At 42.6% G+C, this 27504-nt stretch overlaps 1 protein-coding gene across 2 annotated transcripts in view; it reads right to left on the bottom strand.

Annotated features, from left to right (window-relative positions):
• The window catches only part of shd (cytochrome P450 family 24 subfamily A member shade), a 250220-nt gene that overhangs the window by 46569 nt on the left and 176147 nt on the right, over positions 1-27504 (bottom strand). For both annotated transcript variants that reach the window (XM_067142949.2, XM_067142950.2), the window contains exon 3: positions 12827-12955. In XM_067142949.2, the coding sequence (XP_066999050.1) occupies positions 12827-12955 (129 nt within the window). The remainder of the gene's footprint in view (positions 1-12826; positions 12956-27504) is intronic.

Raw genomic sequence — 27504 nt, 5'->3', positions numbered from 1 at the left:
CCTCCAATCTTCCCACGTGATTTGATTTATGCAATCTAAGAATATTTCATGAAGTTTCATTGGTATATCAGGGGCCTAATAACGCCCGCTTCGTTCCTGAATCGACGAGTTTTTCAATTTACACCTACCTATCCCATGCCAACTCCGTGGCACATGAATGATGGATGTCTTATGCTCATGTGCATTAAACACCTGGTCGATTTTGAACACATTTTTCCTGGCTCTCCAAAGTTCAATGTTGAAAAGGACGGTTTTATGCACGGACGTAGGCTATCAACAGGGAACCCATTTAACTTTAGCCACTCTAGTATTATTTCTTTGTTAGCTCTTCTTCCTGGAACTTTGTTGTGTTCCTTGCAATGATAGGGCACCTTGTCCATTGTGATTACATTGGTTTGGTGATAAATTAGTAACCTATTTAGTAAAGATCTTGTAGTTCATCTGGCCGTGACAATCGCCAATCGCGCTCCCTGCCTTGTAAATGAGCTTGCGGCGGGTGAAAGCCCGCCCGTTGATCCGATGTTAACTACTATTAGGTACTACTATTAATTCCACTTATGGTATCCTTTACACCATGTATGCCAGGGCCTTGCCAACATTTGCGAAACGTGAGGTGGCGTTTCATGGAGGGAAAACACGGGCTTCCCGTTTACCCTGAACGCGCATTTTCATTAAATAGAGACTCCCCAATCTATAACATCGCGTCTCTCTACTGATACTTTCCTCTTCCTCACAGAACGCTTGTAAACGAATGCATGTCAATTCCTGAGAACATTCTTTCGCCAAGGGAAACTGATGTTTTCCTTGATCTCAGAGAATAACTTTCCAGCACCTGGTAAGGCTTTTTGGTTGTTTCAAAAGTCCTCCACAGTCCGGCGAATCACACGTCCACTTTGTCTTAATTGGTTGCTTATTCTTCACATGGGATACTGAAGTACCTTCGGGCTTGTCTGGTAACTGATTTCATATTCGTCCAATTGTTGTGAGACTTGCACCTTTGTAAATAGATATCCTAATATTAGAGCATGTTGTAGGTGCTAACAGCATGCACTCACACACACAACTCTGTATCACATTGTTAATAACTGTTCTTCCTTTACTCGGAATTAAATGACGTGATGATTCGCCTCGTGAATATCCAGCAACTTCTTTCATTGTGACAACGTAAAAATAGAGATGGACACTGGATGACAGCGGGTACACGTATAAAACTAAATAAAATACCACTTCATGTAATTAAAACTTCTACATACGCATGCGTTAGGATAGCTATGCTCACAAACTACACGCTCCTACTGAACACGTGGTTATACTATGTTTGCTGCGTTTAAGTATTAACGCACTTTCTCTCTATCGTTGTCTTTCCTCGCCAAATGAAGAGCTCGGCCTTCGCTACGCCACGCCGTCGGACTGTACTTGCATAAAAACCGGCTCACGAGATCTTCTGTTGAGCCTATCCATCTAGACTGTATTGAGAATCTGAGAATGGCGATATAAGTTCACAAAAGATGGAATTTCTTTCTATGAACTTTCGATCTTAGTCACCTCGCTCCCTCCTCATTGCAGGTCACTGGTCTAGGTTACGCAGTCGATCACAATTATGTACATAAGAAAGCATACGAGAGGTCTTCAGCCTATTAAACAGCAACAGATTCAACATTCCTCACGTACCAAAATGTAGAGCAGATCACGGTACATTTCCCTCAATACTCTTGACTATATTATGCATGAATGGTCCCAAGAGACAGGCCACAAAATAATATTATCAGAGCATGTCGACTTTCTGTCCACTTTCGACTCGAAGTAAAAACTGATGTAAGGAAACAGTAATACGCATTATATTAATCACACGCATGCTACAGTTCTAGTGGCATTTCGTGTGTGTTTATGCTGCTTCCATTTATCTCTTGTCACTCAATGTCTTATACTGTAGGACATTTCAGATGCGCCATCACCACTGCGATATTATTAATTTGTAAAAAATTAGCTTCGGCAACCCTGGAGATGGTTTTCCATGATTTCCCATTTTTACACCAGGCAAATGCCGGGGCTATATCTTAATTAAGGCCAAGGCCGCTTCTTTCCCACTCCTAGGCCTTTCCTATCCCATCGTCGCCATAAGACCTATCTGTGTCGGTGCGACGTAAAGCCAATTCAGACTTCAAAGAATTACTGAGGAACACAAAGAGGAAGTGAAAACGCGCTTGCCTTAAGTACAAAGGAGGGCGTCGTTTTGGACGTCCCAAATCTGGACGTTTGTCAAGCCCGGTACTCCTCCGACCCCTATGGAATTGGATTTGCGAGGTTTGTGGGATCTTCCATTTATTTATTTATTTATTTATTTACTAGGTGTAGTACCCGGCGTTGCTCGGATAGTTTTTGAATGTTTACCGTAAATGTGTATTACCTGTTAGTTATATGTGAAGTGAATTATTGTAGAATTCCTTATTGAGACATTGATATTCTACAATATATTATGTCGTTTTGAAGTTGTTTGTGTGTTTAATTTCAAGTTTTAGATTACATTTCGAGTAAAACTTGTCCATGTGGAAGCCTGAATTGACTGGGAAGTATTTGATCCTTTCCAAATTATGTATATTTACACGTCGCGCTCTTGATATATGGTGTACATAATTCCAACTGCCATTAAGGCTGTCACCAATCAGTCTTGCGAACCCAAAATCTGTGGATTCAACACAAATCTTGGTCATGTTAGACTATTTACTTTCCAACTTGGCAGGTTCGATCCTGACTCAGTTCGGTGTTATTTGAAGGTGCTCAAGTACGTCAGCCTCGTGTCGGTAGATTTACTGGTACGTAAAGGAACTCCTGCGGGACTAAATTCTGGGCGTCTACGAAAACCGTAAAAGTGGTTAGTGGGACGTAAAGCCAGTAACATTATTAAGTACTAACCAGCAGAGGAAAGGAAGAGATGACTCTTTGAAGACTGAAAGTAAAAATAAATAAATAAATAAATAAATAAATAAATAAATAAATAAATAAATAAATAAATAAATAAATAAATAAATACTAATATTATAAAGAGGAAAAATTTGTATATTTGTTTGTAACGGATAAACTCAAAAACTACCGAAATGATTTTAAAAGTTACTTCATCTATAGAAAGCTACACTGGCAGTGAGTAACAAGGGCTGTATTTTATTTTCAAAACAATTCGAGGTGGAGGGCACCGATGGACTGAGCCAAGATCGAACCTGCCAAGTTGGGGTCAGAAGGCCAGCGCCTCAACCGTCTGAGCCAGTCAGCCCGGCGGTTAGTATTTAGAGGGGCTTTCGGGACTCGAGGTCCTGGGTACGATTCCAAGGTGGGTCTTGGGATTTTATTCGTGGGGAGTTAATCCCTTTGCCAGGGAACTGAGTATGTTTTGGAGAGCTGTGCAAAATGAAGTGGAGACTCATTCAAACTCAGTTATAGGAGATGGGTCTGGCTCAGACTAGACTCGTTCAGAGCTTCCTGCTCAAGCATTCTGCTCAATGAGTGTTTGAAAGAACCAGGCTCGAAAAGACGCTCAAGTTTACTGAACTAACTAATCTACCGAACTGTCCATACTGTCTGAACACAGTGAGCAGAAACGAGCCTGGACAGATCGAGCAGCTCGGAAACGTGTTAGTTCAAGTGACTCACTCATTGGTACACTGTTGCAACATTGGCACATCATTATTGTAAAAATACTCTTCTGACCTATAACATTCGCAAAAAACACACACACACACACATCAAGGAGAAAAAAAGGCAACACCTCGCAGTTTGATCACCCACTGAGCAACGGAACAATTGAGTGGACTGATATTCCAAGCCTGTGATCGTATAACTCACTGTCCAAATATCGCCCAGTTTGATCGAGCAGCAGTAAGTCTGGTTCGAGTCTGTCCAGACTGTTTATTGACACTCTTGCATTTGTCATTCCATAACTGAATGCGACAGGATCTTGTTAGGGCTGTGATTGTTTCTTTCAACAAATGGTTACGGCGAAAGTTACTCTGCTCTAAAGTACAGAGCGGATCAGTTTATGGACTGATTAAGTAGCTTACTGGGGAGGTTCAGACTAGGACAGTTCACCCTCTGATAAATTGGGGAATTTCAGATTTTACGGCTGAATTTTAAAAATCATACGGGAAGGTATGTTGTTAGTTAGGGTCAGCCAGGACTGCATGCTCTTCGACACCTCAATTGTTATGTGGTACACCCATCATGAAATTTCGCATGACTCTTCACGATAGGAAGTTTAAAAATGGATCCGGACATATAACCATACTCGATCTTAACTTCCAGCCTAGTCCAATAAGCAGATTTTTAATTCCTTTGCCATTTGTTTCACTTTTTAGTTGTTAATTAAATCCTTAGACACTGAACAAAAGAAATTGTTTATCAAAACAGTAATTTGGAGTGTGCTGCTATATGGCTGTGAAGGAAGGACTCTCTTGAAGGAGGACGTGAAACGACTAAAGGCAGTGGATATGTGGCTATGGAGGAAGATGACAAGAAATAGCTGGATTGAGAAGAAAACTAATGAAGCAGTGCTCAGAGAAATAAACACCCCGAGACATTTGATAACAACAATAAAAAGGAGAAAAGCATCAGTTTTTGGCCATATTATCCGGCATAATGACTTCATAAAGAAATTTTTCGAAGACAAGGTGATGGGAAAGAAAGGCAGAGGGAAACCACGGAAGAAGATCATTGAAGAGGTAGTTGAGAGGTTGGGATGCCAAGGTTATGGAGAGATGAAAAGGATCGCAGAGAGAAGAGATCAATCGTTGCAGCGACAAGGCAAAGCCTTTAGATAATGATGACTTAATTATTTTTTGCATCTTTTCGTGATAAATACGAAGATGTACACTCTACTTACTATTCACGGCGTTGCCTATAGGTCACAGAACCTGTCCATACCGTCAGCCATCTTTATTTGCACGGTCATGAACCTCCTAGCGAGAAACTTACTTTATAAATCATGGCGGCGTATTGCCATTCTCCTATATACAGCATTTCTTACCTATCAAGTTGCAGAGTAAGTTGCTATCGCCTATTCAAAGGACCATCTTCCCGTTAAATAACTGGCCAATGGCACAAATCCACACATACGTATCTCTTTTTGACATACTGTAGATCAATTCCCAAAGTTTGAACGAAATTTGTTACCCCATATCAGTGGCCTCTTCTTGTAGTGGAGGGTAGTGCGTAGGCTAGGCATTCTTGGAAGAAACCTTCATCATGTGATTACTTTTTAAGGGGAAGTACAACGCTAGTCAGATGATTAAAAAGAAGAGATTGGACCTTTCGAAGAAAAAGGGTAACGATACCACTGCTGTTTTAATCCCCACATTTTAGTAACAGTTTTTTTTGAAAACTAATCCTCCTCAGAAACAAATATTCATCCCCATTTCGTCGTCGATGTTGTAATAGATTTCCTTTCCTTTTATAATCCTTTAACGAAGACAAACACCCCCCACCCCTCCGACGCAGAGGTTGACCAACCTATGAATTACCGATATTTCTCCCCTGGGACAAACCCAAGAATGATTTATTGTTGACCGTTCAATGTGCCATTTTTTACTTGATCGTTCCATGTACTGATCGGTGTAAGCACCGTACCGCTAGTGACATTTCAAGTATTCCGTTTGACAGTTTTGATTGCCGATAAAATTCGCGTATTAACTAACGCTCTGATGTTACTAGCTATGTTTCAAGCCCCAAAGTTAAACAAAAATATCATCTTGCTATAACTGTGACCTTGATGGAGGAGGAGTGTTGTCGCCTTGAGCTGATACGTCTGTACTTTCCTAGTGAGTATTTGCTCCGTATTATCAAATGTGTGAGCCTTACGTAACATAAGTTACAAGGCTGAGAGAGTTCGGCGACCTCTGCTTTCTCTGAATGACGCCACTTACAAGACACTAGTGAACGGGACCAGTGGCTTCTCGTGCCAAGTTGGATGACACGGTTCAGTGGGTTGGGAGAGAAATCCAAGAACAACGTTGTGCCGAAAATAACTTCTTACGGAACTGAATATGGAACAAAGATTGATTAAAATTCAAAAATATAATTGTTAAAATATGAAAATATTCATTACCTTTTCGTTGCACCTGAACATGTTTACTACTATCATAGGTTATAGGTTAATTCGTCATCCTCCCCCCCACCCCCCCCCCCCTCCCGGCGCCAACTTCCCGTAAACTTTTTCGGCGACAATGAAAAGGAAAAAGAACCTCGGATTCTGTACTTCACCCGTCTGTTTCCTCTCTCTCTCTCTCTCTCTCTCTCTCTCTCTCTAGATTCTAGATGCAGATATCCATTACAGTGACACCGTTAACAATCTAGGACTAATTTTCGACAGAAACCTATCCTCGTCTGATCATACGTCAAATGTGATCAGAAAAGTTGTGTCATCCATGCATATTTTGAAACGTAACGTGTCATGTACACCACCTTTCATGCGAAAACTACTTTTCATAGTCTCATATTCCCCATAATTGACTATGGATCAGTCGTATACAACGACTTATTTGAAACTTTGAATATACAACTACAGAGGTTACAAAACGCATGTGTTCGTTACGTGACAAACGCCAGGAGTGATGAACAGATAACACCTTATTACATACAGCTGCAATGGTTGAAACTCCATGAACGACGGGAAATCTCAGTAGCCGTTGCTACGCACAAAATTCTCAAACTGAAGACCCCACCCTACCTTTATAATGCATTTAAATGTATGGACTCAGTACATAACAGAGATAATAGGTTTACAAAAACTACTCTTCAAATTCCCCTTCATCGTATTTAACAATTTAACAAATCTTTTGTTTTCACTGCATCCCGTATCTTTAATGTCTTTAATCTTCACCGTTTTGCAAATGACAGTAACTGTACCCAACTAAAGCAGTCCTTAACATCTATCTTCCTGGAGGAGTACGCAATGGGCTGAGAACAGGCATTCCTGTGTCTAACAATCAGAAATATGTATATTTCTACGAAAATTATTTCTGTTTTCTAAATTCGTTAGATTCTTGTAGTCTAAAATATGAAATAAGTTTAATGGTGTACTTTATTACTTCTTATTTAATTTTATCAGAATTGGTATCTGTATTTTATTTTTTTAAGTTTAATGTTTAATATTTTAATGTTATAAAATGTAATTAGTATGTTCATAAACCTGTATTGTGTTATACGGAGAGGCTACATGAAGGGGCTTTGCAGTCTCAGTGGCATGTAAATCATCAAATAATTCAAATATTTTCTCTCTCTCTCTCTCTCTCTCTCTGCTATTTGCGAGTAGCTGCCTTGCGTGAAAACGATCAACATAGTTCTTAACATAACTGCAGCAGTTGTTTAAATAAACAGAAATAACAAGTGGCATGGCGGAAAGATAGTGAACGAGGTTATGATACAGTTTATATTTAATCTACACATTTCCTAGTCCGCCTGAACAAATAAGAAATACAGAAATAAAGGAAAGGAAGTGAGACGCACGTCCAACCCGAGATGCCCGTGTGGAAATTAGGGACGCTGACCACTAGACCAGTAGTGCTATGTCGGCACGCAAATCACCAAGAGGTATGAAATGGCTGTTAGATTTAAAGAGCCATCTTACCGTTAAATAAAGGGCCAATGGCACAAACCCACACTTACTGTACATCATTATTTTTGACGTAGCAGATCAACTCCCAACGTTTGAGCGAAGTCCGTTACCCCCATAGCAGTAGCCTATCCTTGTAGTGGACAGAGTGGTTAGCTGTATGCCTGGCAACCTTTGCCCCCCAGGAATTAACCTGATACTCATTTTATGCGTAGGCTGAGGGAACCTCGGGGTAATGTGCCTCTTTTTTTTTGCTTTACGTCGCACCGACACAGATAGGTTTTATGGCGACGATGGGACGGGGAAGGGCTAGGAAAGGGAAGGAAGCGGCCGTGGCTTTAATTAAGGTACAGCCCCACCAATTGCCTGGTGCGAAAATGGGAAACCACGGAAAACCATTTTCAGGGCAATGTGTCTCTTCAGAAATGGAATCTCGTTACTTAAATGTTTCTACTTCCTGAAGGGGAATCTAACGTAGGCTACTCTGGGTGAACCGAGCACACATTTTCCGCCTAGGCTAGGCATCCTCTGAAGGAACCTTCATCATATGTTTACTTTTTCAGGGGAAGTAAAAAGAAGAGATCGGACCTTTCGAAGAAAAAGGGTACTTGCAGAAGTGTGTAAAAATTAGTCTCCCAAGCTCTCGCACATCTGCAGTAACACACTCCCCCGGTGGTATCTTTACTCGTTTCTCACTAAGGCGAGCCTGCCCCTCACCCGGAGGTCCCGAGTTTGATCCTCGGCCATGTCATATGGATATGAGGGCTAGTTCAAGGTCCACTCAGGTTACGGGAGAACAGATGAAGAGTTGTCTAACAGATAGCGGCTCCGGTCTAGAAAGCCAAGGATTCGTTGCGCTGACCACGCATCACTTCGTGAAACTGCAGACCTTTGGGATGAGCAGCGTTACTTGGTCGCTCAAGGTCCATCAGAGATGTGCCTTGTGAAAACGGAAACCCACTGAAAACCACCTCGAAGATGCCGATGGTGAGGTTCAAACCAGTCACTTCCTGAGTGCAAGCTAACAGCTAAAGCCTAGCAAACTCACTGGAGTGTGTTATTCACTCCCTTGTCAGGAACTGTGCTTATTAATACGCCTATAGTGATTCTTCCTTTTAGTGAATCTGGTGCTCTTGCATCAGCCAGGCAAGGAAATAATAAACATAACGTGAAGTGCTGAAAAGACACTGATTGATTGTTGGATACCACACAGCTGCTACTATAAAAAGACAAGAGTAGAAGCCCAAGAGGTTAGAAGATCTGCAGTATAACTGTGAGGTTCTTCAATATGGCGAAAATAATCAAATAAAATTCGGAAATACCTCGAAGATGAATAACAGATTATACCTGAAAAAGATAACATTTAATTAAAAACAGAATGACACTTTCATTCTTCATAGAACTTCGCCAATCGAGCTCGATAGCTGCAGTCGCTTAAGTGCGGCCAGTATCCAGTATTCGGGAGATAGTAGGTTCGAACTCCACTGTCGGCAGCTCCGAAAATGGTTTTCCGTGGTTTCCCATTTTCACACCTTAATTAAGGCCACGACCGCTTCCTTCCCACTCCTAGCCCTTTCCTGTCCCATCGTCGCCGTAAGACCTATCTGTGTCGGTGCGACGTAAAACAACTAACAAAAAAAAACTTCGTACTATCAGATACTATCAAATCAAACATTTTTAAATTACGAATTTATGAATATTATCAACAAAGTGTAAAAACGATGTATGTTAGAATTCTGTGTACATCTTTCTAATAATTGTTGAAGTGTTTGAAGTACTCCTGTGCTTCCTTCCTCTGTGCTCGCTAGTCCATCTAGGACTGGTACTTGGAAACAAGATTAGCGCCCAGCTCCAGTGTTTTCACCGAGCGATTGGCCGCGTGGTTCGGGTCACGTAGGTATCAGCTTGCATTTGGGAGATAGTAGGTCCGAACCCCATTGACTGTAGCCCTGAAAATGGTTTTCCGTGGTTTCCTATTTTCACACGAGGCAAATGCTGGGGCTGTACCTTAAGGCCACAGCCGCTTCCTTCCCACTCCTAGCCCTTTCCTATCCCACCGTCGCCGTAAAGAAAGTAGTGAAAAAAGTTCACTGTTGCCAGATCCTACTTCTTTTCGGAAGTTAGGTCTCGAAAATTTCCGAAGATTTGTCACAATTTCGGAAAATGTCGATAAACATATAATATTGATGTTGCTTAAAATTAAATTTGTTAAGATGAAGTCATGCTTTCCAGTGTCCATAGCCTGTTTCCAGTCATTCGACGGCGTCAGGAATGGAATGAATGAAACCCCCATCTAGCGGCGAGGATAGGAATTGTACCGGCTGCCGAAGCCTGTCACACTCCTCTGGGACAATGGTTAATGACTGACATATGAAATGAAATGATACTTGAGTGTTTCTGGAATTAAAGATGACATGGAAAACCGCCGCTTTGCCCAGCACAAATCTCACATGGAGTGACCGGAATTTGAACTATGGAACCAAGCGGTCAGAGGCCGGCGCACTGCCGTCTGAGCCATGGAGACTTAGTGTGGACATAACTTAGTTAAAATAATCTTCAAGATTTTTTTTTTGCGTCGCACCGACACACATAGGTCTTATGGCGACGATGGGGCAGTAAAGACCTAGGAATGGGAGGGAAGCGGCCATGGTCTTAATTAAGGTACAGCCCCAGCATTTGCCTGGTGTGAAAATGGGAAACCACGGAAAACCATCTTCAGGGCTGCCGACAGTGGGATTCGAACCCACTATCTCCCGGATGCGAGCTCACACCTGCGCGGCCCTAACCGCACGGCCAACTCGCCCGGTCCTTCAAGATTCTCAGTCTGTCGGACACAAGATACAAATTTATAAAACACTGGTGCATACCTGACTGTCTTACTTCTAGGTACCTTAATTAAGGCATAGTCGCTTCCTTCCCACTCCTAGCCCTTCCCTGCCCCATCGTCGCCATAAGACCTATCTGTGTCGGTGCGACGTAAAGCAATTAGCAAAAAAACTTATATCGATGAAAGGAGGACGGAAGATAATTCGAAAGATTTCCACTTAAATGAGTGTTTTCTAGAATCTTTTTTAAAAAGCGGAAGATCTTCCGAAAATTCGGAGACCCTGGCAACACTGCCGTGCTTCACAGATATTCTCAGCTAACAATGATTTTAATATGCCTCTGCCCGACAGCGCACTGCTGGAAAACGAACTGTATAGCAAAATTCGTCCACCATTTTTAGGTAGTGGTAATTTCATGAGGAGTGTCTGGCTCATTTGCTCACCTGTAGACTGGGACGAGATCCAAATTACGTAACAGGTGGTTGGCTAGGCAGGTCAGTGTCCTACACCGGTACAAGGTCGTCGCGGTTCATAGACCCAGCTGTTCAGCGCGAGGTTAGCAAGAATATTGATCTCATTGTGCGACCTCTTGGGAGATGAGTATTTCGTCCATGACCTCATTCCTGCCACACGCATGTGCGTATGACGTCACTCCAGTCCACACGTGCTCCCGCACTAGCATGCTACACGACCAAGAGGGAAGCTGATACGAAATGTGCATTATTGTAGTTGGGCAATGGACCAGGATTTTGTTTCATTTCGTCATCTGCAACATCCACCAATTCCATCAGACGTTCAGATCTATTTGATTACTTAGTAGAACTTGACATTGTGGGATACAAAAGTTGTTGTTGGTAAGACTGAAGTTTACTCTGCTCAACATTGCGGATTTGGATCTTGGCGCAGACTGTTAGCATTAAATAATGTGTAGATAGGAATATTTCATAGCAGTAGAGCTCAGATATGCAGATCCATTTCTGGTGACAACATAGTGTTTACAGTGCACTATGTCCGCTGATGTGAATTTTCGTTGACCAGCCTCAATCTCATTATTGGCTTTGACAATGTGAAAGTGACTGAGGTATGAGCTAATATTATCATTCCTTATGCAGCCAGTCCCCGTTATGAATGAGTGTGAAAGTGTCACCTCACAGGGTCGGTTGGTGTGTGCATTTCAGTGGGCTTGACGGACTGATATAATAGTAACATCTATCTCAGTGAGAAAAGTTTTTGTTTTTTGCTATTTGCTTTACGTCGCATCGACACAGATAGGTCTTATGGCGACGATGGGATAGGAAAGGCTTAGGAATTGGAAGGAAGCGGCCGTGGCCTTAATTAAGGTACAGCCCCGGCATTTCCTGGTGTGAAAATGGGAAACCACGGAAAACCATCTTCAGGGCTGCCGACAGGTGGGCTCCAACCCACTAACTCCCGATTACTGGATACTGGCCAGTGAGAAAAGTTAATGTTATTTGCTTTACGTCCCACTAACTACTTTTTAAAGTCTTCGGAGACGCCGAGGTGCCGGAATTTAGTCCCGCATGAGTTCTTTTACGTGCCAGTAAATCTACCGACACGGGGCTGTCGTATTTGAGCACCTTCAAATACCACCGGACTGAGAGTGAGAAAAGCAACGGGAAACTACCTCACTCATAATTCCCCCAGAATGCCTCTTCGGTGATGGCTAGAGTTGATTGTCGAGCTGTTGAAGATTCAACCAGCCTTCCGGCCGAAGAAAAACACACACACCTCAAACTTCCGCAGCTAGAGCTTTTAAAAATGCAGCACTGATTTTCGCATCGCTTCTAAATTAACTGTACCGGAATTTAGTGTGTAGTATGTTTCGAGTAACATTTATCATTTCTTTTAAAGCTAGTTTTAAAGGAACAAGAATTATGGAAGTCTCTCGTTCAGACAATGAGAATCATTTTGCTACGATGTCTTTTCGGTGGTTTTCCCTAATTGTTTTAAGAAGTTGCTGAAGATTTAAATAGTGTCCATTCACTAGTTTGACAGATAAGGGTTCATACGAGTATTACATTGAAATTGCAAGCTACGAAGAAGCTACGATCAAAGTAATTCATTCTGTTTACTCATAAAATGAAACACTGAAGTGTTAAGTCATCCTGGTTATCACAATAATATCAACGTTAAGAATTACTACTTCTCTTCAAATTCGTGAAAACCAAAGCCTTCTGTATAAATGTGTTTAGGAAATGGAGAGCTTTCAACAGAATCACGAAAGTATGCAGAGTGGTGAACGTCAGAGACTTTTTAGAATCAGTGTCAACAAACGAGACATCATCACAATTATTTTCTAGGACGAAAATCTAAAACTGTCCAAGTTTTCTATTCTTAAGATTTCACTCTCCTTACGGTAACGGATAGGAATTCAATGACTTACCTTGGTATGCCTCGTGCATTTTACTCAGTTTATACGGCCCGAAGGCTGAGAAGAGCCATTGAGTGCCCAGCAAAGGTAGCGCGGTAGGCCCGGGGACATCTCTCACAGTCTTTCTTCGTACACATGATTCTGGAACAAGAAAACGCACGTTAATCGCTATAGAAACAGAATGATAAAATGTGGGCCTAATAAGTGCAGAGACTTAGGCAAAGGATTTGCATTTCTGCGAAAACAAACAGGCTTGTAGTTTTACATGACAGTGGGTATTGCGACCATAGCCATGGAACCTCCGATTTTACGTACACACCGAACCTCAGGGAGGTGACAAAATATTTAAAAAATTCCACACATATTGGCCAGGGTTCGAAGCGCGACCGCCTTGGAGGATAGTTTACCTAGAATGAACGGGGTCTTGGAGGGTAAGAGGAGGGAGATCAAGACAACGATGGTTAGACTCCATTATTAATGATTGTATCTTAAGAGGTGTTCATGTGTTAAATTCGAGCCTCACCTTCGGCAGCCCACAAACTTGTTGATTGTGGTTTCCCACCAGGCAAATTCATTATATTAAACGTCCGGCTCCATGGCTAAATGGTTAGCGTGCTGGCCTTTGGTCAAAGGGGTCCCAGGTTCGATTCCCCGCAGGGTCGTGAATTTTAACTATGAGTGGTTAATTCCCCTGGCGCGGGGACTGCATGTGTGTATCGTCTTCATCATTATTTCATCGTCATCACGACGCACAGGTCGCCTACGGGCGTCAAAGCCGAAGTCCTCGGACACATCCCGTCACTAAAAACCATACGCCATTTCATTTCATTATACTAAGCTATTCATTCTAATTCAGACTATACCCGATGTTTTTCCGGTTCTATCCCCTTCTTAACTGTGGCTTTTGTTCTCACCTTACGTGGTTTTCATTTACGATTTATCACTCTGTGTTCCTTTTACTGTTCATGTGTTATCATTCTCGTTCGAGGAAAATCTTGTGTTAATGCAACGTTATTCTACTAAGAAATTTTTTTCGTACAATGAACGTTTAATTAACGTCGAAAATGTGTGTAGTTAGCTTCCTCTGCGGACCTGTGGTGGTAGATCCCAAGAACGCGACTTCAAACCCAGCAGACGTCAGATTTTTGAAGGGCGGAAAGAAGTCCATTTGGCACTCTTCTACATGCAGACATCGTACGACGTGGAGTGTCAGTGCCCCCTCCGGCTTGACGAAATTCTGAATACATCACTGCTGTGAAGAAACTAGCACGATGAAAGATACACGGACGCCAGCATAGGCATATATGATAAAATACTCGGGTTAAGCAGACTTAAAACTGTATGTTGACTGTGTCCGCGTCGTGATCAAATCTTTGTTTGACATCGTGGTTAGCTGGTTCGAGTCCCGTTGACCAGTAGGGTACGAGAGGTGGTCGTACACAGTTTCTAATCACTAGATTGCGTGTGAGAAGCCTATATTAATAGGGTGCGAGGGCAAATGATTCTGTTGATGGTGATCCGCCCGTCGGATGGAGACGATAAGCCTTGAGCAGACCCCTTGGTGCTATTCGACAGACACAGGTTTCATCCTCTCCCTTCCTTCTATAGAAACTAAGCTACACAATTAGCCAGCATGTTATTTCCACCCCAGCATCAGTTAACTAAACATATTATGCTTGAAGTGCGTAATATCACACGTGTTTGTCGAGCTGCTGGTAGCATCAGTGAAGAAATTGTTTGTATAAATGGTGACTGGCGATATTACCAAGTTTACGCCTCTTGTCGCCTTGTCAGCGCTCCCGAGTGCACTGCACACCTGCGTGTTTATCGTTTGACAGCTTGGCACACGCAGCACCATTCTCAGGACTGTTTATCAGAGAGAACTAGATTAATGCGAGACGTCAATGAATCATGGATCTTGCAGATAGGAATGGTTTTCAGTACGTCAAACCGACGATGACGACGATGATGATGATAGTTGTTTAAAGGGGCCTAACAGCTAGGCCATCGGCCCCTAATGGTACGAGGTGCAACGAAATGCCACGATAAGTAGAACTTCAAACTCTATCCACTGACTAGGATCTAAAACTAATAATAAGGTTTTAAAAAAAGACCATGAATCCAAAACAATCAGTGGATCCAATTCACAGTTTCTTATGTTTAGAGATTATGATTGTTGTCCACAGAGATCCAAAATACAGGTCACCGGTCCCTCAATAGTAATTACTGGTAAAGTAGAACCATGGTGTACTTGTTATAGTGGTACTAATCACAGGTAACGTAGAATCATGTTTCTCGCATCGTGATACTAATCACAGGCAATGTAGCCCCATGGTATGTCACACCCAATGTCACCACTCACAGGTAACACAAACCTATGGTGTTTCGCACTTAAGGGTACTATTCACAACCAACGCAGACCCATGGTGTTCCTCACACAGTAGAAATAATCACAGAGCACGTATACTCATGGTGTTGCTCATATAGTGGTACTAACCACGGGCGCCGGTATTCCCGTGATGTTCCTTACTTAGTGGAACTAATGACAGGCCATGTAGACTCATCGAGTTGCTCACATAGTGCTACTAATCATAGGCAATGTAGACCCACGGCGTATCACCCATTACTGTAACACCCACAGGCAACGTAGACCTATGGTTATCCTCACATAGTGGTACTAATCACGGGTGACAACCAAACCCGTGGTGTTTCTCACATAATGGTACTAATCACAGGTGACAGCCAAACCCGTGGTGTTTCTCACATAGTGGTACTAATCACAGGCAACGTAGACCCATGGTTATCCTCACATAGTGGTACTAATCACGGGTGACAACCAAACCCGTGGTGTTTCTCACATAATGGTACTAATCACAGGTGACAGCCAAACCCGTGGTGTTTCTCACATAGTGGTACTAATCACAGGCAACGTAGACCCATGGTTATCCTCACATAGTGGTACTAATCACGGGTGACAACCAAACCCGTGGTGTTTCTCGCATAGTGGTACTAATCACAGGCAACGTAGACCCATGGTTATCCTCACATAGTGGTACTAATCACGGGTGACAACCAAACCCGTGGTGTTTCTCACATAATGGTACTAATCACAGGTGACAGCCAAACCCGTGGTGTTTCTCACATAATGGTACTAATCACAGGTGACAGCCAAACCCGTGGTGTTTCTCACATAGTGGTACTAATCACAGGCAACGTAGACCCATGGTGTTTCTCATAAAGTAGCACTACTAATAGATAAAGCAGACCCATTCTGAACACAGTGGAACCGACCGGTGGAATGCACCCGAATCTCGAATTCAAACAGATCCCTTACTTTTCCATTGGTTTATCGAGTTGTAAATGATAGTAGAATATAGTGAAAAAAAATAAAATTGTACGGTACATGGCATTTCACCATTAAAATACTTCAAAAATAAAATAAAAATAAATATACGTAAATAAAAATGCACATCAATCATGTCACTTTTTCTTTTTGCTAGTGGCTTAACGTTGCCGTAACACATCGAAGGTTTGCGGCTACGCAAGGATGGGAAGGTAGCGACCGTGGCCCAGCATTTGTTTGGTGTGAAAATTGAAAACCACGGAAAACCACTCACAGGGCTTCCGACGGTGGGATTTGAACCCACCATCTCTCGAATTCAAACTCACAGCCACCCGACCCTAACCGCAGGGTCTGCTCGCTCGGTAATCGCGTCACTACAAACATTATTAATCCTCCATATCTTGTTCAGAAAGTGCTTTGTTTCTTTGAATTCATTTGCGTGAAAAGTGCAAACTCCTGCAGTTTATTGATTTAAAATAGATAGTCACCTCAATATTTTAATTCCTCCGTAGCAAAGCTTTGACATGAAAATATTAAAATAATCCTTAAGTAGGAACTTTAACTAGGCGTGAATTGGTTTACTGACTGGAAATAAATAAATAAATAAATAAATAAATAAATAGGGCATTAATTTTTTCCATGGATGTTAAGTTAGTCACGTTAAGTACGACGGTAACAACAACATAAGAACTTTCTTCAAGGACTATAATGATTTTCGTACTAAATTTCGCATACTAGTTGCAATATGGGTTAATTCGATTTTTTCTGGGCCTTTCGGATCGAATTAATATTTATCATTATGTTCAAATTAACTAATTCTTACTGTATATATGAGAGACAACTACCATGTTTCTGAGAATCAAGTGTGATTGTTCGCCCTTTCACCGTCTGACTTGGGCAAACATTGGATATTTCTAGTCTTGTTCCCTCATTGTGAAAATGAGAGGTCACCGATATCGTCCCGTTATAAAGAAAGAATGCGGCTATGATGACTCCCTTCCCTTCAGAAGAAGGGTTGACAGGGGTGAGGATAATGAGGTAGGCCCACAGTTCTAATTTCATAGCACGATAGCGATCAGGGAAGACAAGCTGGCGTCCCTTTTATGTAACGAAAACATTGCTCGTGAGACTGACTCCTGAGTAGGACTGCGGAATAATGGGATTGGGAGCAAGTGGCAATTACGTGCTCGTATAGCACACTCAGTCCTGCGCCTTAAGTTCGAAGGATGATGTTTGACCGAAATACTAACCAAAAAGGAAGTCTGGCTCCTTAGCTGAATGGTCAGTGTAGTGGTCTTCGGTTCGAGGGTCTTCGGTTCGATTCCCAGCCAAGCCGGAGATTTTAGCCATTCCCCGTCGCTACATTAGTTTTAATATACAGGGTGGTCGAAAACAACGTAAATCGGGTATATGAGCGCTAGAGGGTTGGTCATACTGATAACTAATTTGAAAAACGGAATTCGATATTCTCGCGCCTTTGTCATTCTATTAGCAGATGAAAATAATCAATCGGATCGTTTCACAGGCGAATTCAAATGGGCTTTGCAAGGCGGTGTTGCTAAATTTGTACGTGGCTAAAGAGCCATACCAAGAAATCAGCATCACCACAAACACACCGTCGCTTTCAGCCGGTGTCATCGCAGCGCCATGTCTGTCAACTCGGAGGTCCCTGTTCAAGTCAATCCCCTGCCGAAGTTCTTTTCCTTCGATGGGTATTCTCAAGCCGGTCTTAAGCCCCGTACAGATTTAATAACACCACCTCACAAAACCCATTTGAATTCGACCGCGAAGCGATCTGATGAGCTAAGTTCAGCAGGTGATAAAATGCCAAAGGCGCGAGATATCGAATTCCTTTTTTTTTTTCCAAATTATTTATGAGAACGCTCTAACACTCATATACCCTGCTCACGTTACTTCAGACCATCCTTTATATTTTCATTTGCACACAACACAACACAACACACTACCACAAAAACACTCAATAGTGGTCGCGTCACTCCACGTAGGTTTGGCGTCAGGAAGGGCATCCGGTCGTAAAACTTGTCTTAATTGCCATTAGTCCTGAGCCAAAATAATTGGGATAAGGCCAAGAAGAAGATGAAGGAGAGATTAACTAAAAGATAAATCAGGGAAATAATTTGGTTTGTGAAGATATTAACTTTTAAGAATAAATCAGGAAATGCATTTATGCAATAAAGATGGGGAAGTGGTAAAATCGATTAAAATACTGTGAAGAAATCAAAGAAAACACACGAAAATATATATATGGGAAAGATAAAATAGAACTGAAAATGAACTTGAACTTGACACTTTTGTAAAGAATATATAGAGGATGGTTGCCCAGTTGTACTTCCTCTTAAAACAATAATCACCACCACCACCATATTGTGAAGAAATTAAGGAAAGAATGGAAAAAACAGGGGGAAGATCAAAACTATGTACAGTAATAAATACAACCTTGAACATACTGAGGTGATTGGATTGATGGCGGGTGCTGATGGAACGATACCAAGCTTTTTTTGAAACGACCAACAACATGCTAGGCATCCCAAATAATGCCATCGAATAAACTGTAATCTCAGCTGTTACGGGATCTGTAGCGATTTTACGAAATCATTTATATGCTATGTATATGCTATCTCTTCTACTATGTTCCTATCTTTTATCCGCTGTTGTCTAACCATATTATTTATATTTGTATCTTTTGTCCTTTTGACAGCCTTGACAATTTTCAGGAAGCTAATGAAATACAGTAAAATAATCAGAGGAATATAGGAAAGGAATCGAAGAGAAACTATAACTGTAGCATGAGACGGAAGCCGAAATGCATCACGACTCATCAAATACCACAATTTCGGTATCCAAAAGCGATCAAGTCGTCGCTTTCAGCTGTGAAAGTACTTAAATAATTTAAGTGAGTACCAGTGGTTTAGGGAAAACTGAAAGCTTCACTAGAGCTTAAGTTACACCACTGACTGATCTATATTTTTGTGAAACTAAATTGTAGGTAACATTTCTGTCGACCAGAATATACCGTTACTCAAGATTTATTGCCCTAAGTAGAGCAGGTAGAAAATGAATGAGAGGTATTCTTTTCTTTAGTATAGTAGATTGCTACGGTTTTTTCCGACTGCGGAAGACAGAGTGGTCAGACCTCTTTTTTGTTCCGGCAACACCTCCATGGCAGATCATGCAAGTGCTGAACATGGCCCTTCTTCCATTCGTAATATAATATATCCTCTCTGGGGTTTCATAATACAGCTGTTTGTTAGGTCACCTAGCGGGATCCGAGCGATTACATTTCGCTATGGAATGTGGCTCAATAAGCTATTCTAAATATTAGCTCTGAAGGATAATAGATAGACGACCGCCTAATTGACTGAATGGTCAGCATACTGGCCTTCGATTCAAAGGCTTCCACGTTCGATTCCTAGTCGTTTCGGGAATTTTAACTGAGTATGGTTAATTCCTCTGACTCGGGGACTGTGTATTTGTGTTCGTCATAATACAAATCTCTTCATGGACATCACATCACACTGTTAACTACGGTGCTGCATAAACACGGTAATACTGAATATATCCCTCCACATAGGGTTGGTTGTATGAAATACATTGAAAATAACAGCGGTCACTTTGAACATCTCTAGTAGAAACTGATTTTTGGGACACTATAAATTATATGCCCACCTCCATTGTACAGCTGGTCTAGTTCTAATGCAGCTTTATCAGTCACATGTGCAAATTTTGGGTTATACCATTTTTATCGAGCACATTTTTAGGCTCTATTGAGTGATCGTAATACCACGTATGAAAAATAAGTATGCTTGTAAATACAGGTTTCTAAAAATACTAGCAGAATCGTTAAATATTATGAGCGAATACCACGCATAGAACTTACAACATATATTAGAATAGTAATGGAACTTTACAAGATGTTACTTCTTGGATCACCGAGTGAGTGGCTGCGTGGTTTGGGTCACGTAGCATTCAGGAGATAATGGGTTCGAACCCCACTGTCGATAGTCCTGAAGATGGTTTTCCGTGGTTTCTCATTTCCCAATTTCTGCGGCTATACCTTAAGGCCACAGTCGCTTCCATCCCATTTCAAGCTCTTCATTATCCCATCATCGCTGTAAGATCTATCTATGTCAGTGCTACGAAAAACAGATTGTTTGTTGTTTTTGGATCATATATGGGGCGTTGTTGAATACTAAGGGCGAACTCAGCAAATGCATGTTTTGAGGAAAAAACTATCTCATTCAGACGAACTGGACAATAGAGGATCTACAAGTGTTATGTACTTTTTTCAGACAAAAACATTAACTCAGAAAACGCACAGCTGAATCATGTTCTAGTTTCGGTATTCTATATTTTTTAATATTTTCAAGGACTGGATATCTCTAGTGAACAAAGTTGGAAGCGGCAACACAGATTTTTCTCCAACCTAACATTCCACTGCTACAAAAAATGAAATTACAGTCCCTATGTTACTCGCACTTTTGCATCTATCTCTTGACACAGGCCAGAGTAAAGTGTAGCTTCCACCGAAGTCCCAGTCTCATCCATGACTGTGACAATATGGAAGTTGCTGGGGTATGGGTAGTGCTGAGTAATGACATTCAGAGCACGACTAGTGCATCTGAGTGTTATGAAAGGTGCTGCTCATAGGGTCAGTCGTGCTGCAATAGTACTTCTGACCCAGTGAGGAAAGCAATGGCAAACTACCTCACTCCTCATCTTGCCTAGTATGCCTCATTTTGGTGCTGCCATTGGTTTTTGGGGTTTCCTTATAACCGCATAACCTTTGGTGGTGCTATTTGAGGATCCAACCAGCCTCTGGGCTGATGACCTAACAGACAGACATGTTACTCGCTGTCAGTCATGTAGGCCTAGTAGTGACAGTTACCATTCTCATGTTCTTATTTCTGTGTTACCAGGGTTTTGGACGTCGACGATGTTGAATAAATACTTGCTCCGCGGTAAAGTATGTAGCTCACATAATATGTCCTTTAGTTTTACGGAAGGTATGACGATTGGATTATTGGATTATTTTCATTTGCAAGGCAATTTTTCAAGGCTGCAATTTTCGGCCAAGGCATGCCCTATCAGCCGTAAAGGACATTCAGTCTTCTTCGCTTGCGAAAAAGGACGCGAAATTGTTCAACATTATTTGCCATGCCCATATTTTAATTGAGAACCGTGCTGCCAAGGATAGTTGCGTCCAGCGTACAAATTTGGATTGCTGGTAGAAGTAAATGGCAGTACTATACAGTATTACTATTGGTGTTATTTCTATAAAACATGCAATGTGTATTAAATAAGTGTATATACTGTACTACTGTGAGGAGGTTCTAACAAGAACAGATTTGTGTTAGTGCTGATAAACTAGTGTAGCCTATATAACTGTGTGATTAGTGTAATTATATTGTATCTACTACCGCCCATACCAAACCAAACCCGATGGCGCAACAGCCCCGAAGGGCCATGGCCTACCAAACAACCGCTGTTCAGCCCGAAGGCCTGAATATTATGAGATGTCGTGTGGTCAACACGACGAATCCCCTCGGCCGTTATTCTTGGCTTTCTAGACTGGGCCCGCCATCTCACCGTCAGATAGCTCCTCAATTGTAATCACGTAGGCTGAGTGGACCTCGAATCAGCCCTCAGATCCAGGTTAAAATCCTTGACCTGACCGGGAATCGAACCCGGGACCTCCGGGTAAGAGGCAGGTACGCTAACCCTGCCGCCCAGAATCATATGAATCTACTGCTGTCTTATCTAACGGAGGTACATAGGCCTACATATGATTTTTATTTTTTTTAACCACTTTTATGAAACGGAGTCCTGCATACAGCGGAAATAATTTCCGGTGTCTTGGGCTTCCGCTGAGTAAAGGTTTTACTGTACCAAATGTTAAACATAAAATATTCATCACGTGGAAAGGGAGCGTTTGAGATGGTTACATCATCGATGCAACGAATATGCAGCGTCATCACGCAAACAAGAAGCGAGTTACTTTATTGTTGTTTGTTCAACGCTTGTGAAATGTTGGCCATGTATCATATGCACGGCAAATCAAGTATCTTATTAAACACACATTTTGCAATATCGTCAATCATTATTATAGGCCTACAGTCCAACATGAGGAACAATTCATTATGCAGGACGAAAACAATGAGGAAAATCTACACGATATAGAGAATATCTGTGCTACATTTAATGTCATTATGTCGGGTTCTGAGTTGATCAAGTAGTAAGTGTAACAACTTGTTTCAGTCAAACTTATATGAAACGTGTAAGAATGCTGGGATACCCTTCATATAGATTCTGTTGTTTTCTTTTCACTAAAGATGAAAATGTGTTCTAATGCACCTCCTACGAACGATAGCAAGAACGACACCTTTATATGGATACGTCGTATCACAAAACTTAATTAATGTGTCATGAAGCTCATTTGTTATTGGTTTAATGCCCACTAATTACTTTTACGGGTTTTGGAGGCGCTGAGGTGCTTCAGGAGTTCTTTCTCGAGCTGGCAAATCTACCGACACGAGGCTGACTTATTTGAGTACCTTCAAATACCACCGGACATAGCCGGGATCGAACCCACCAACTTGAGCTCAGAAGGCCAGCGCTCTACCGTCTGAGCCACTCAGCCCAACCACTTCTAAGAAATATTATTTTGTAAGCTCATCATGTAACTGTGTCCACCTCCGTAGTTAACTGTTAGCACTATAAGCTTCGGAGGCCCAGCTTCGATTCCCGGTACTGTTAGAACTTTAAGACTGTCAGGAAGGCTGGTATGTGGTTTAAAAAGCAGGTGCATACAGCTTACCTCCATTGGGGGTGTATCTCAAACGAACGCGCACGTCGGGACGAAGACACGAACTTTCCTCTTTTTATCCAATAAAGACAATTTTAGAAGAATACTTCCAGCCTATAGCCGACGATCTTCCCTTTCTACCGAGCGAACTAGTTACGCGGTTCGAGTAATGTAGCTCTGAGCTTGCATTCGGGAGAGGGTGGGTTCAAATCCTACCGGCGGCAGCTCTGAATATAGTTTCCCGTGGTTTCCCATTGTCACACTACCTTATTAAGGCCAAGGCAGCTACCTTCTTAATCCTAATCCTTTCCCATCCTTGCATCACCGAAAACCTATGTATTAGTGCGACGTTAACCACTAACTAAATTATCTTCCTTTTCCTGGAAAACATTAACTCTGCCGTGTTCTGCAGTGGCAGATGATCAGTTACGGGAGGTAACAGCTCATCTTTCTTTAGTACGTTCTACCACAAGTCCTAAATATTAGAAAACGTTACATTTCGATTCAATAGTAGATGAAAACTCAAACTTAGTCGATGATCCTAATCGTATGCCAGATAAGAAATAAGAACCACGAACTTCAAAGTCGTAGTAAAAGTGTCGGACATACAGTATTTTGTAATACGACATCTGGCTAGCTTTCTGAAGAGAGTCTGGTCTTTATAGTCAAAGGCGACAAATATACCGTAACCAGTCTTGTGACTGCACTCAGCAAAGAGTTTTATGTTCGACGTGGGTGGGCGTTCGCTCACTTGTTACAGACTGTTGCTGCTGTGCCTACAAAGTTTACCAGCTTCCAAGAGTAAATTTCCGAGGCATCAGATTTTTTTTTCCATGTAGGAACAGACTGTCAAGGAAGAGGAATGGGAGCATCGTACCATCGTCGTACCAATGGCACATGGTATGTCGACTTACAGCTGGTGAATTCCCATGTTTACGGAGTGAGCTCGGTTGATCACTACCTACCAGTTGGGAATTCTATTAATGAAGATAGATTGGTAGTGTGGAAATATTGGATATCAAGCTCAGCTATTCAATAAATAATGCAAACATGATGAGCAACTGGAAGAGACCAAATGCATCAGGGTCGGCGGTTTCAGAGTAGCCTTCGGCCAACAAGTGACCACGGCTGATCCGTGGTCCGACAGTTCTGCACTCCGCCCGACCAACCGAGCAGAGGAGAGGGTGACTGCGGCTCTGCTGTGGCTCTACGCCTCCGCATTCGGGAGACTGAGTGGAGGCTGGTCCCACCGTCGGCTGTCCTGAGAATGGTTTTCCGTGATTTTCCATTCTCCTGCACTAAGGCGAATGCTGGGACAGTTCCTGGTATAGGTCACGGCCGTCAACACACTCACCGTCCCCGTATCACATTTCTCTGGCCTGAGGGCGGCGTTACCGTTTAGGAGGCCCTGAAGAGGACGGAATGAAAACGTTTCAGTAGTAGTAGTAGTAGTAGTAGTAGTAGTAATGCAAATGGTTTTCCATTCACCTCACTAACGCGAATGCCGGAACAATTCCCTTTATTGGCCACGCACCCCTCCCCCCCCCCCCTTCTGCGCACCTCAAATCTCAACACATCCTCTGGCCTGAGAGACGCTGTCATCCTCTAGGAGGCCATGCCTCTTCAGGGTACGGAATTAAAGCTTAAAGAAAAAAGAAAAACCTACAGTGTCCATTTAACGTAAGTTACAGAATACATCTATGTGAGTAAAACATTATTTTGTATTTTGCCTCATTCTTCTCGGATTAGGCACACAGAAGTCAATAACAGGTTCAGTTATATGTTTGTCTCTATTACTAAATAACGGGAAAACGGCTGAACAGAATTCTCGAAACTCTGTATTTAAGATTAGGGACATCCAGGTTGTGGACTAGTTAATGTATTATTTGGTAACCGTAGCAATATTAGGGGGACCAAAACAGGATATGTCAAATTTCTCCGTTCACATGATCACAAAACTCTACTCTAAGCAATATGTCAAATATAGTTTTGAATTTTGTTTCTAAAATGTTCGATCTTTTTGTTTCATGTGCTTTTACCATTCACGGATAATAATGGGCCAGCCCCGCGGTGCCTCTTACCCCGAAGGACCTGGGTTCGATTCCCGGTCAGGTCAGTGACTGTTACCTGGATCCGATGGTTGGTTCGAGGTCCACTCAGGCTATGTGATTACTAGAGAGTGGATTCATATGCACTAAAAACAGCAATATATGCACTATTGTCTACTAGGCAAAAACTTTTTTTCTTCTATGTAGGTCCTGTAAGGTTGGTTCTCCATATATCAACTGCCGGAGCAGAATACTTTTAGCTGATTTTTCTTTCGGCACGATTTCGAGTGCTTACTGATCTTCATACAATATGAACGTGTAGGTTATGGATCCAAGATTGCGGCGGCTCCGGCGAGCTCGCAATGCACTAAACAGGCTTGCCAACGTCGGCACATTATCCACAGATACTAAATAACACGAAAGATGAACGATAACAATAGGTTAGTACGACAAGACAATTCATCTGGAATGGTTAGTTCCTGCTAGTGACAAGATCATAGGAACACATAAAAAGGTGACATTATTTACACTCGTGTCCAAAAGTTAAGCATAATCACTAAACGAGGCCATACCGCCTGACAGGAATGCCAGACGATTGCTAAACAAACGGAAGCTGACTCGCACACCATACGTCGCACAACTTGTCCAAAAAAACAGTGTCAGATAGATTCTGATAGCTAAGGTACACCTTTGCCAACAACTAACAAAAGTTGGCAATGTCTTCCACAACAAAATATGCTGTTAATAGGGTGTATGGTTTCCCCTAACGGCCACACATGCTTCGCAGCGACGTGGCATGCTCTCTATCAGATGGTCCCAGAGCTCTTGTGGCAGTCGATCCCATTCCTCCGAAAGGGCAATGCGAAGGTCTTGGAGGGTCCTTGGTGGAGGCTGACGGGATGCACTTCGCCTCTCCAATTCATCCCAGGCATGTTCTATAGGAATCAGATCCGCAGACCTCGCTGGCCAGTCCATGTGATGAATGTCGTGCCCAGCCAGAAATTCATCCACCAGAGCAGCGCGGCGCGGTCGGGAATTATTGTTCATTAAGAGGAGGTCCGGACCAACCGCACCTCTGAAGAGTCGAACATGTGATCTCAGTACCTCATCCCTGTATATCCAAGCGTTAACAGTGTTCCTCGAATCACCCATGAAGATGTGCAGGTCCGTAAGGCCAATCAACATGATGACACCACCACCACCACCACCACCACCATACTGGTCCCGTTCCACGATGTTCCTGTGGTTCTATCGGATACCCGGTTCTCTCCATATTAATGTGCGACGGGAATCGTTCTGCAAACCGAAGCGGGAATCATCTGTGAAGAGCACATGCCTCCATTCATTCATGGTCCAGTTTCGATGTTGACGACTCCACAGTAAGCGGGTCCGTCTCTGCGCTGGAGTGAGCGGGACGCACACCGCTGGACGTCGGACAAACAACCCTGCTGTTCTGAACCTCCGGACGCACACAGCTGGACGTCGAACAAACAACCTTGCTGTTCTGAACCTCCGGTACACAGTTTTCCGGGAAACGGCAACCCCTGAGACGGATGCAAGCTCCGCCGACAATTGTCTTGCAGGTGCACTCCGATTTTGTCGGTCGGTTAAGGCCAGATATCGGTCCTGCTGTGGGGTGGTTACCCTTGGCCGACCTGGTACTGGCTACGACTAACATCTCCTGTGTCTCAAAATCGTCTCCAAAGCCTGGAAATGACACTTTGTGGCACATTCAAGGATACGGCGACTTCGGTCTGTGTCTGGCCTGCTTCCAGGCGGCCGAGTATTCTACCCTGCAAAATGGGATCCAAATGGCGTCGTTGTGCCATTTTGTTGTCACGTTCACCACAAGGCTACACTGCGCACACTATAGCAGGGCAAACAGGACTGAGGGAATATGGGGCGCAGTCACTGGCTGTGTTTACCTTGCGGTTAGTCAAAGCAGGGAACACTACTTTCCTATACAGAGCGAACATGTAAGGTTGGTAGGTGCATATGTCGTGCGATTTGCGGTCTATTTCCTGTTGCCCTGCTTACTCGTAGTTTATGCGTAACTTTTGGACACTAGAGTAGTTTCAGGCTGGTTATGTTTTAATTATTCTATGTACAGTATGTATGTTCAGTCCTCAGCCCGAAGGCTGGTTGAATCCACAACAGCTCTGCTATCAACTGTCATAGATGGCCTAGGCATAATTGAAGAGGCGTACTAGGGAAATGAGGAGTGATATAGTTTCCCATTGCTTTCCTCGCCGACACAGAAGTTGCTATTACATATCAGTCTGCCAAGCTCACTAAAATGCATGAACCAGCCGACCCTATGAGCAACATTTTCACACCATTCATAGCAGGTACTGGCTGCATAAGGAATGGCACTACTAGTATCGCTCATACCTCAGTCACTTTCATGTTGTCTTTTTTTTTTTTACTAGTGGCTTTACGTCGCACCGGTACAGGTAGGTCTTGTGGCGACGATGGG

Source organism: Anabrus simplex, chromosome 3 (genome assembly GCF_040414725.1).
Source record: "Anabrus simplex isolate iqAnaSimp1 chromosome 3, ASM4041472v1, whole genome shotgun sequence".
Taxonomy (NCBI): domain Eukaryota; kingdom Metazoa; phylum Arthropoda; class Insecta; order Orthoptera; family Tettigoniidae; genus Anabrus; species Anabrus simplex.
This window is presented reverse-complemented; position numbering and strand designations above follow the sequence as displayed.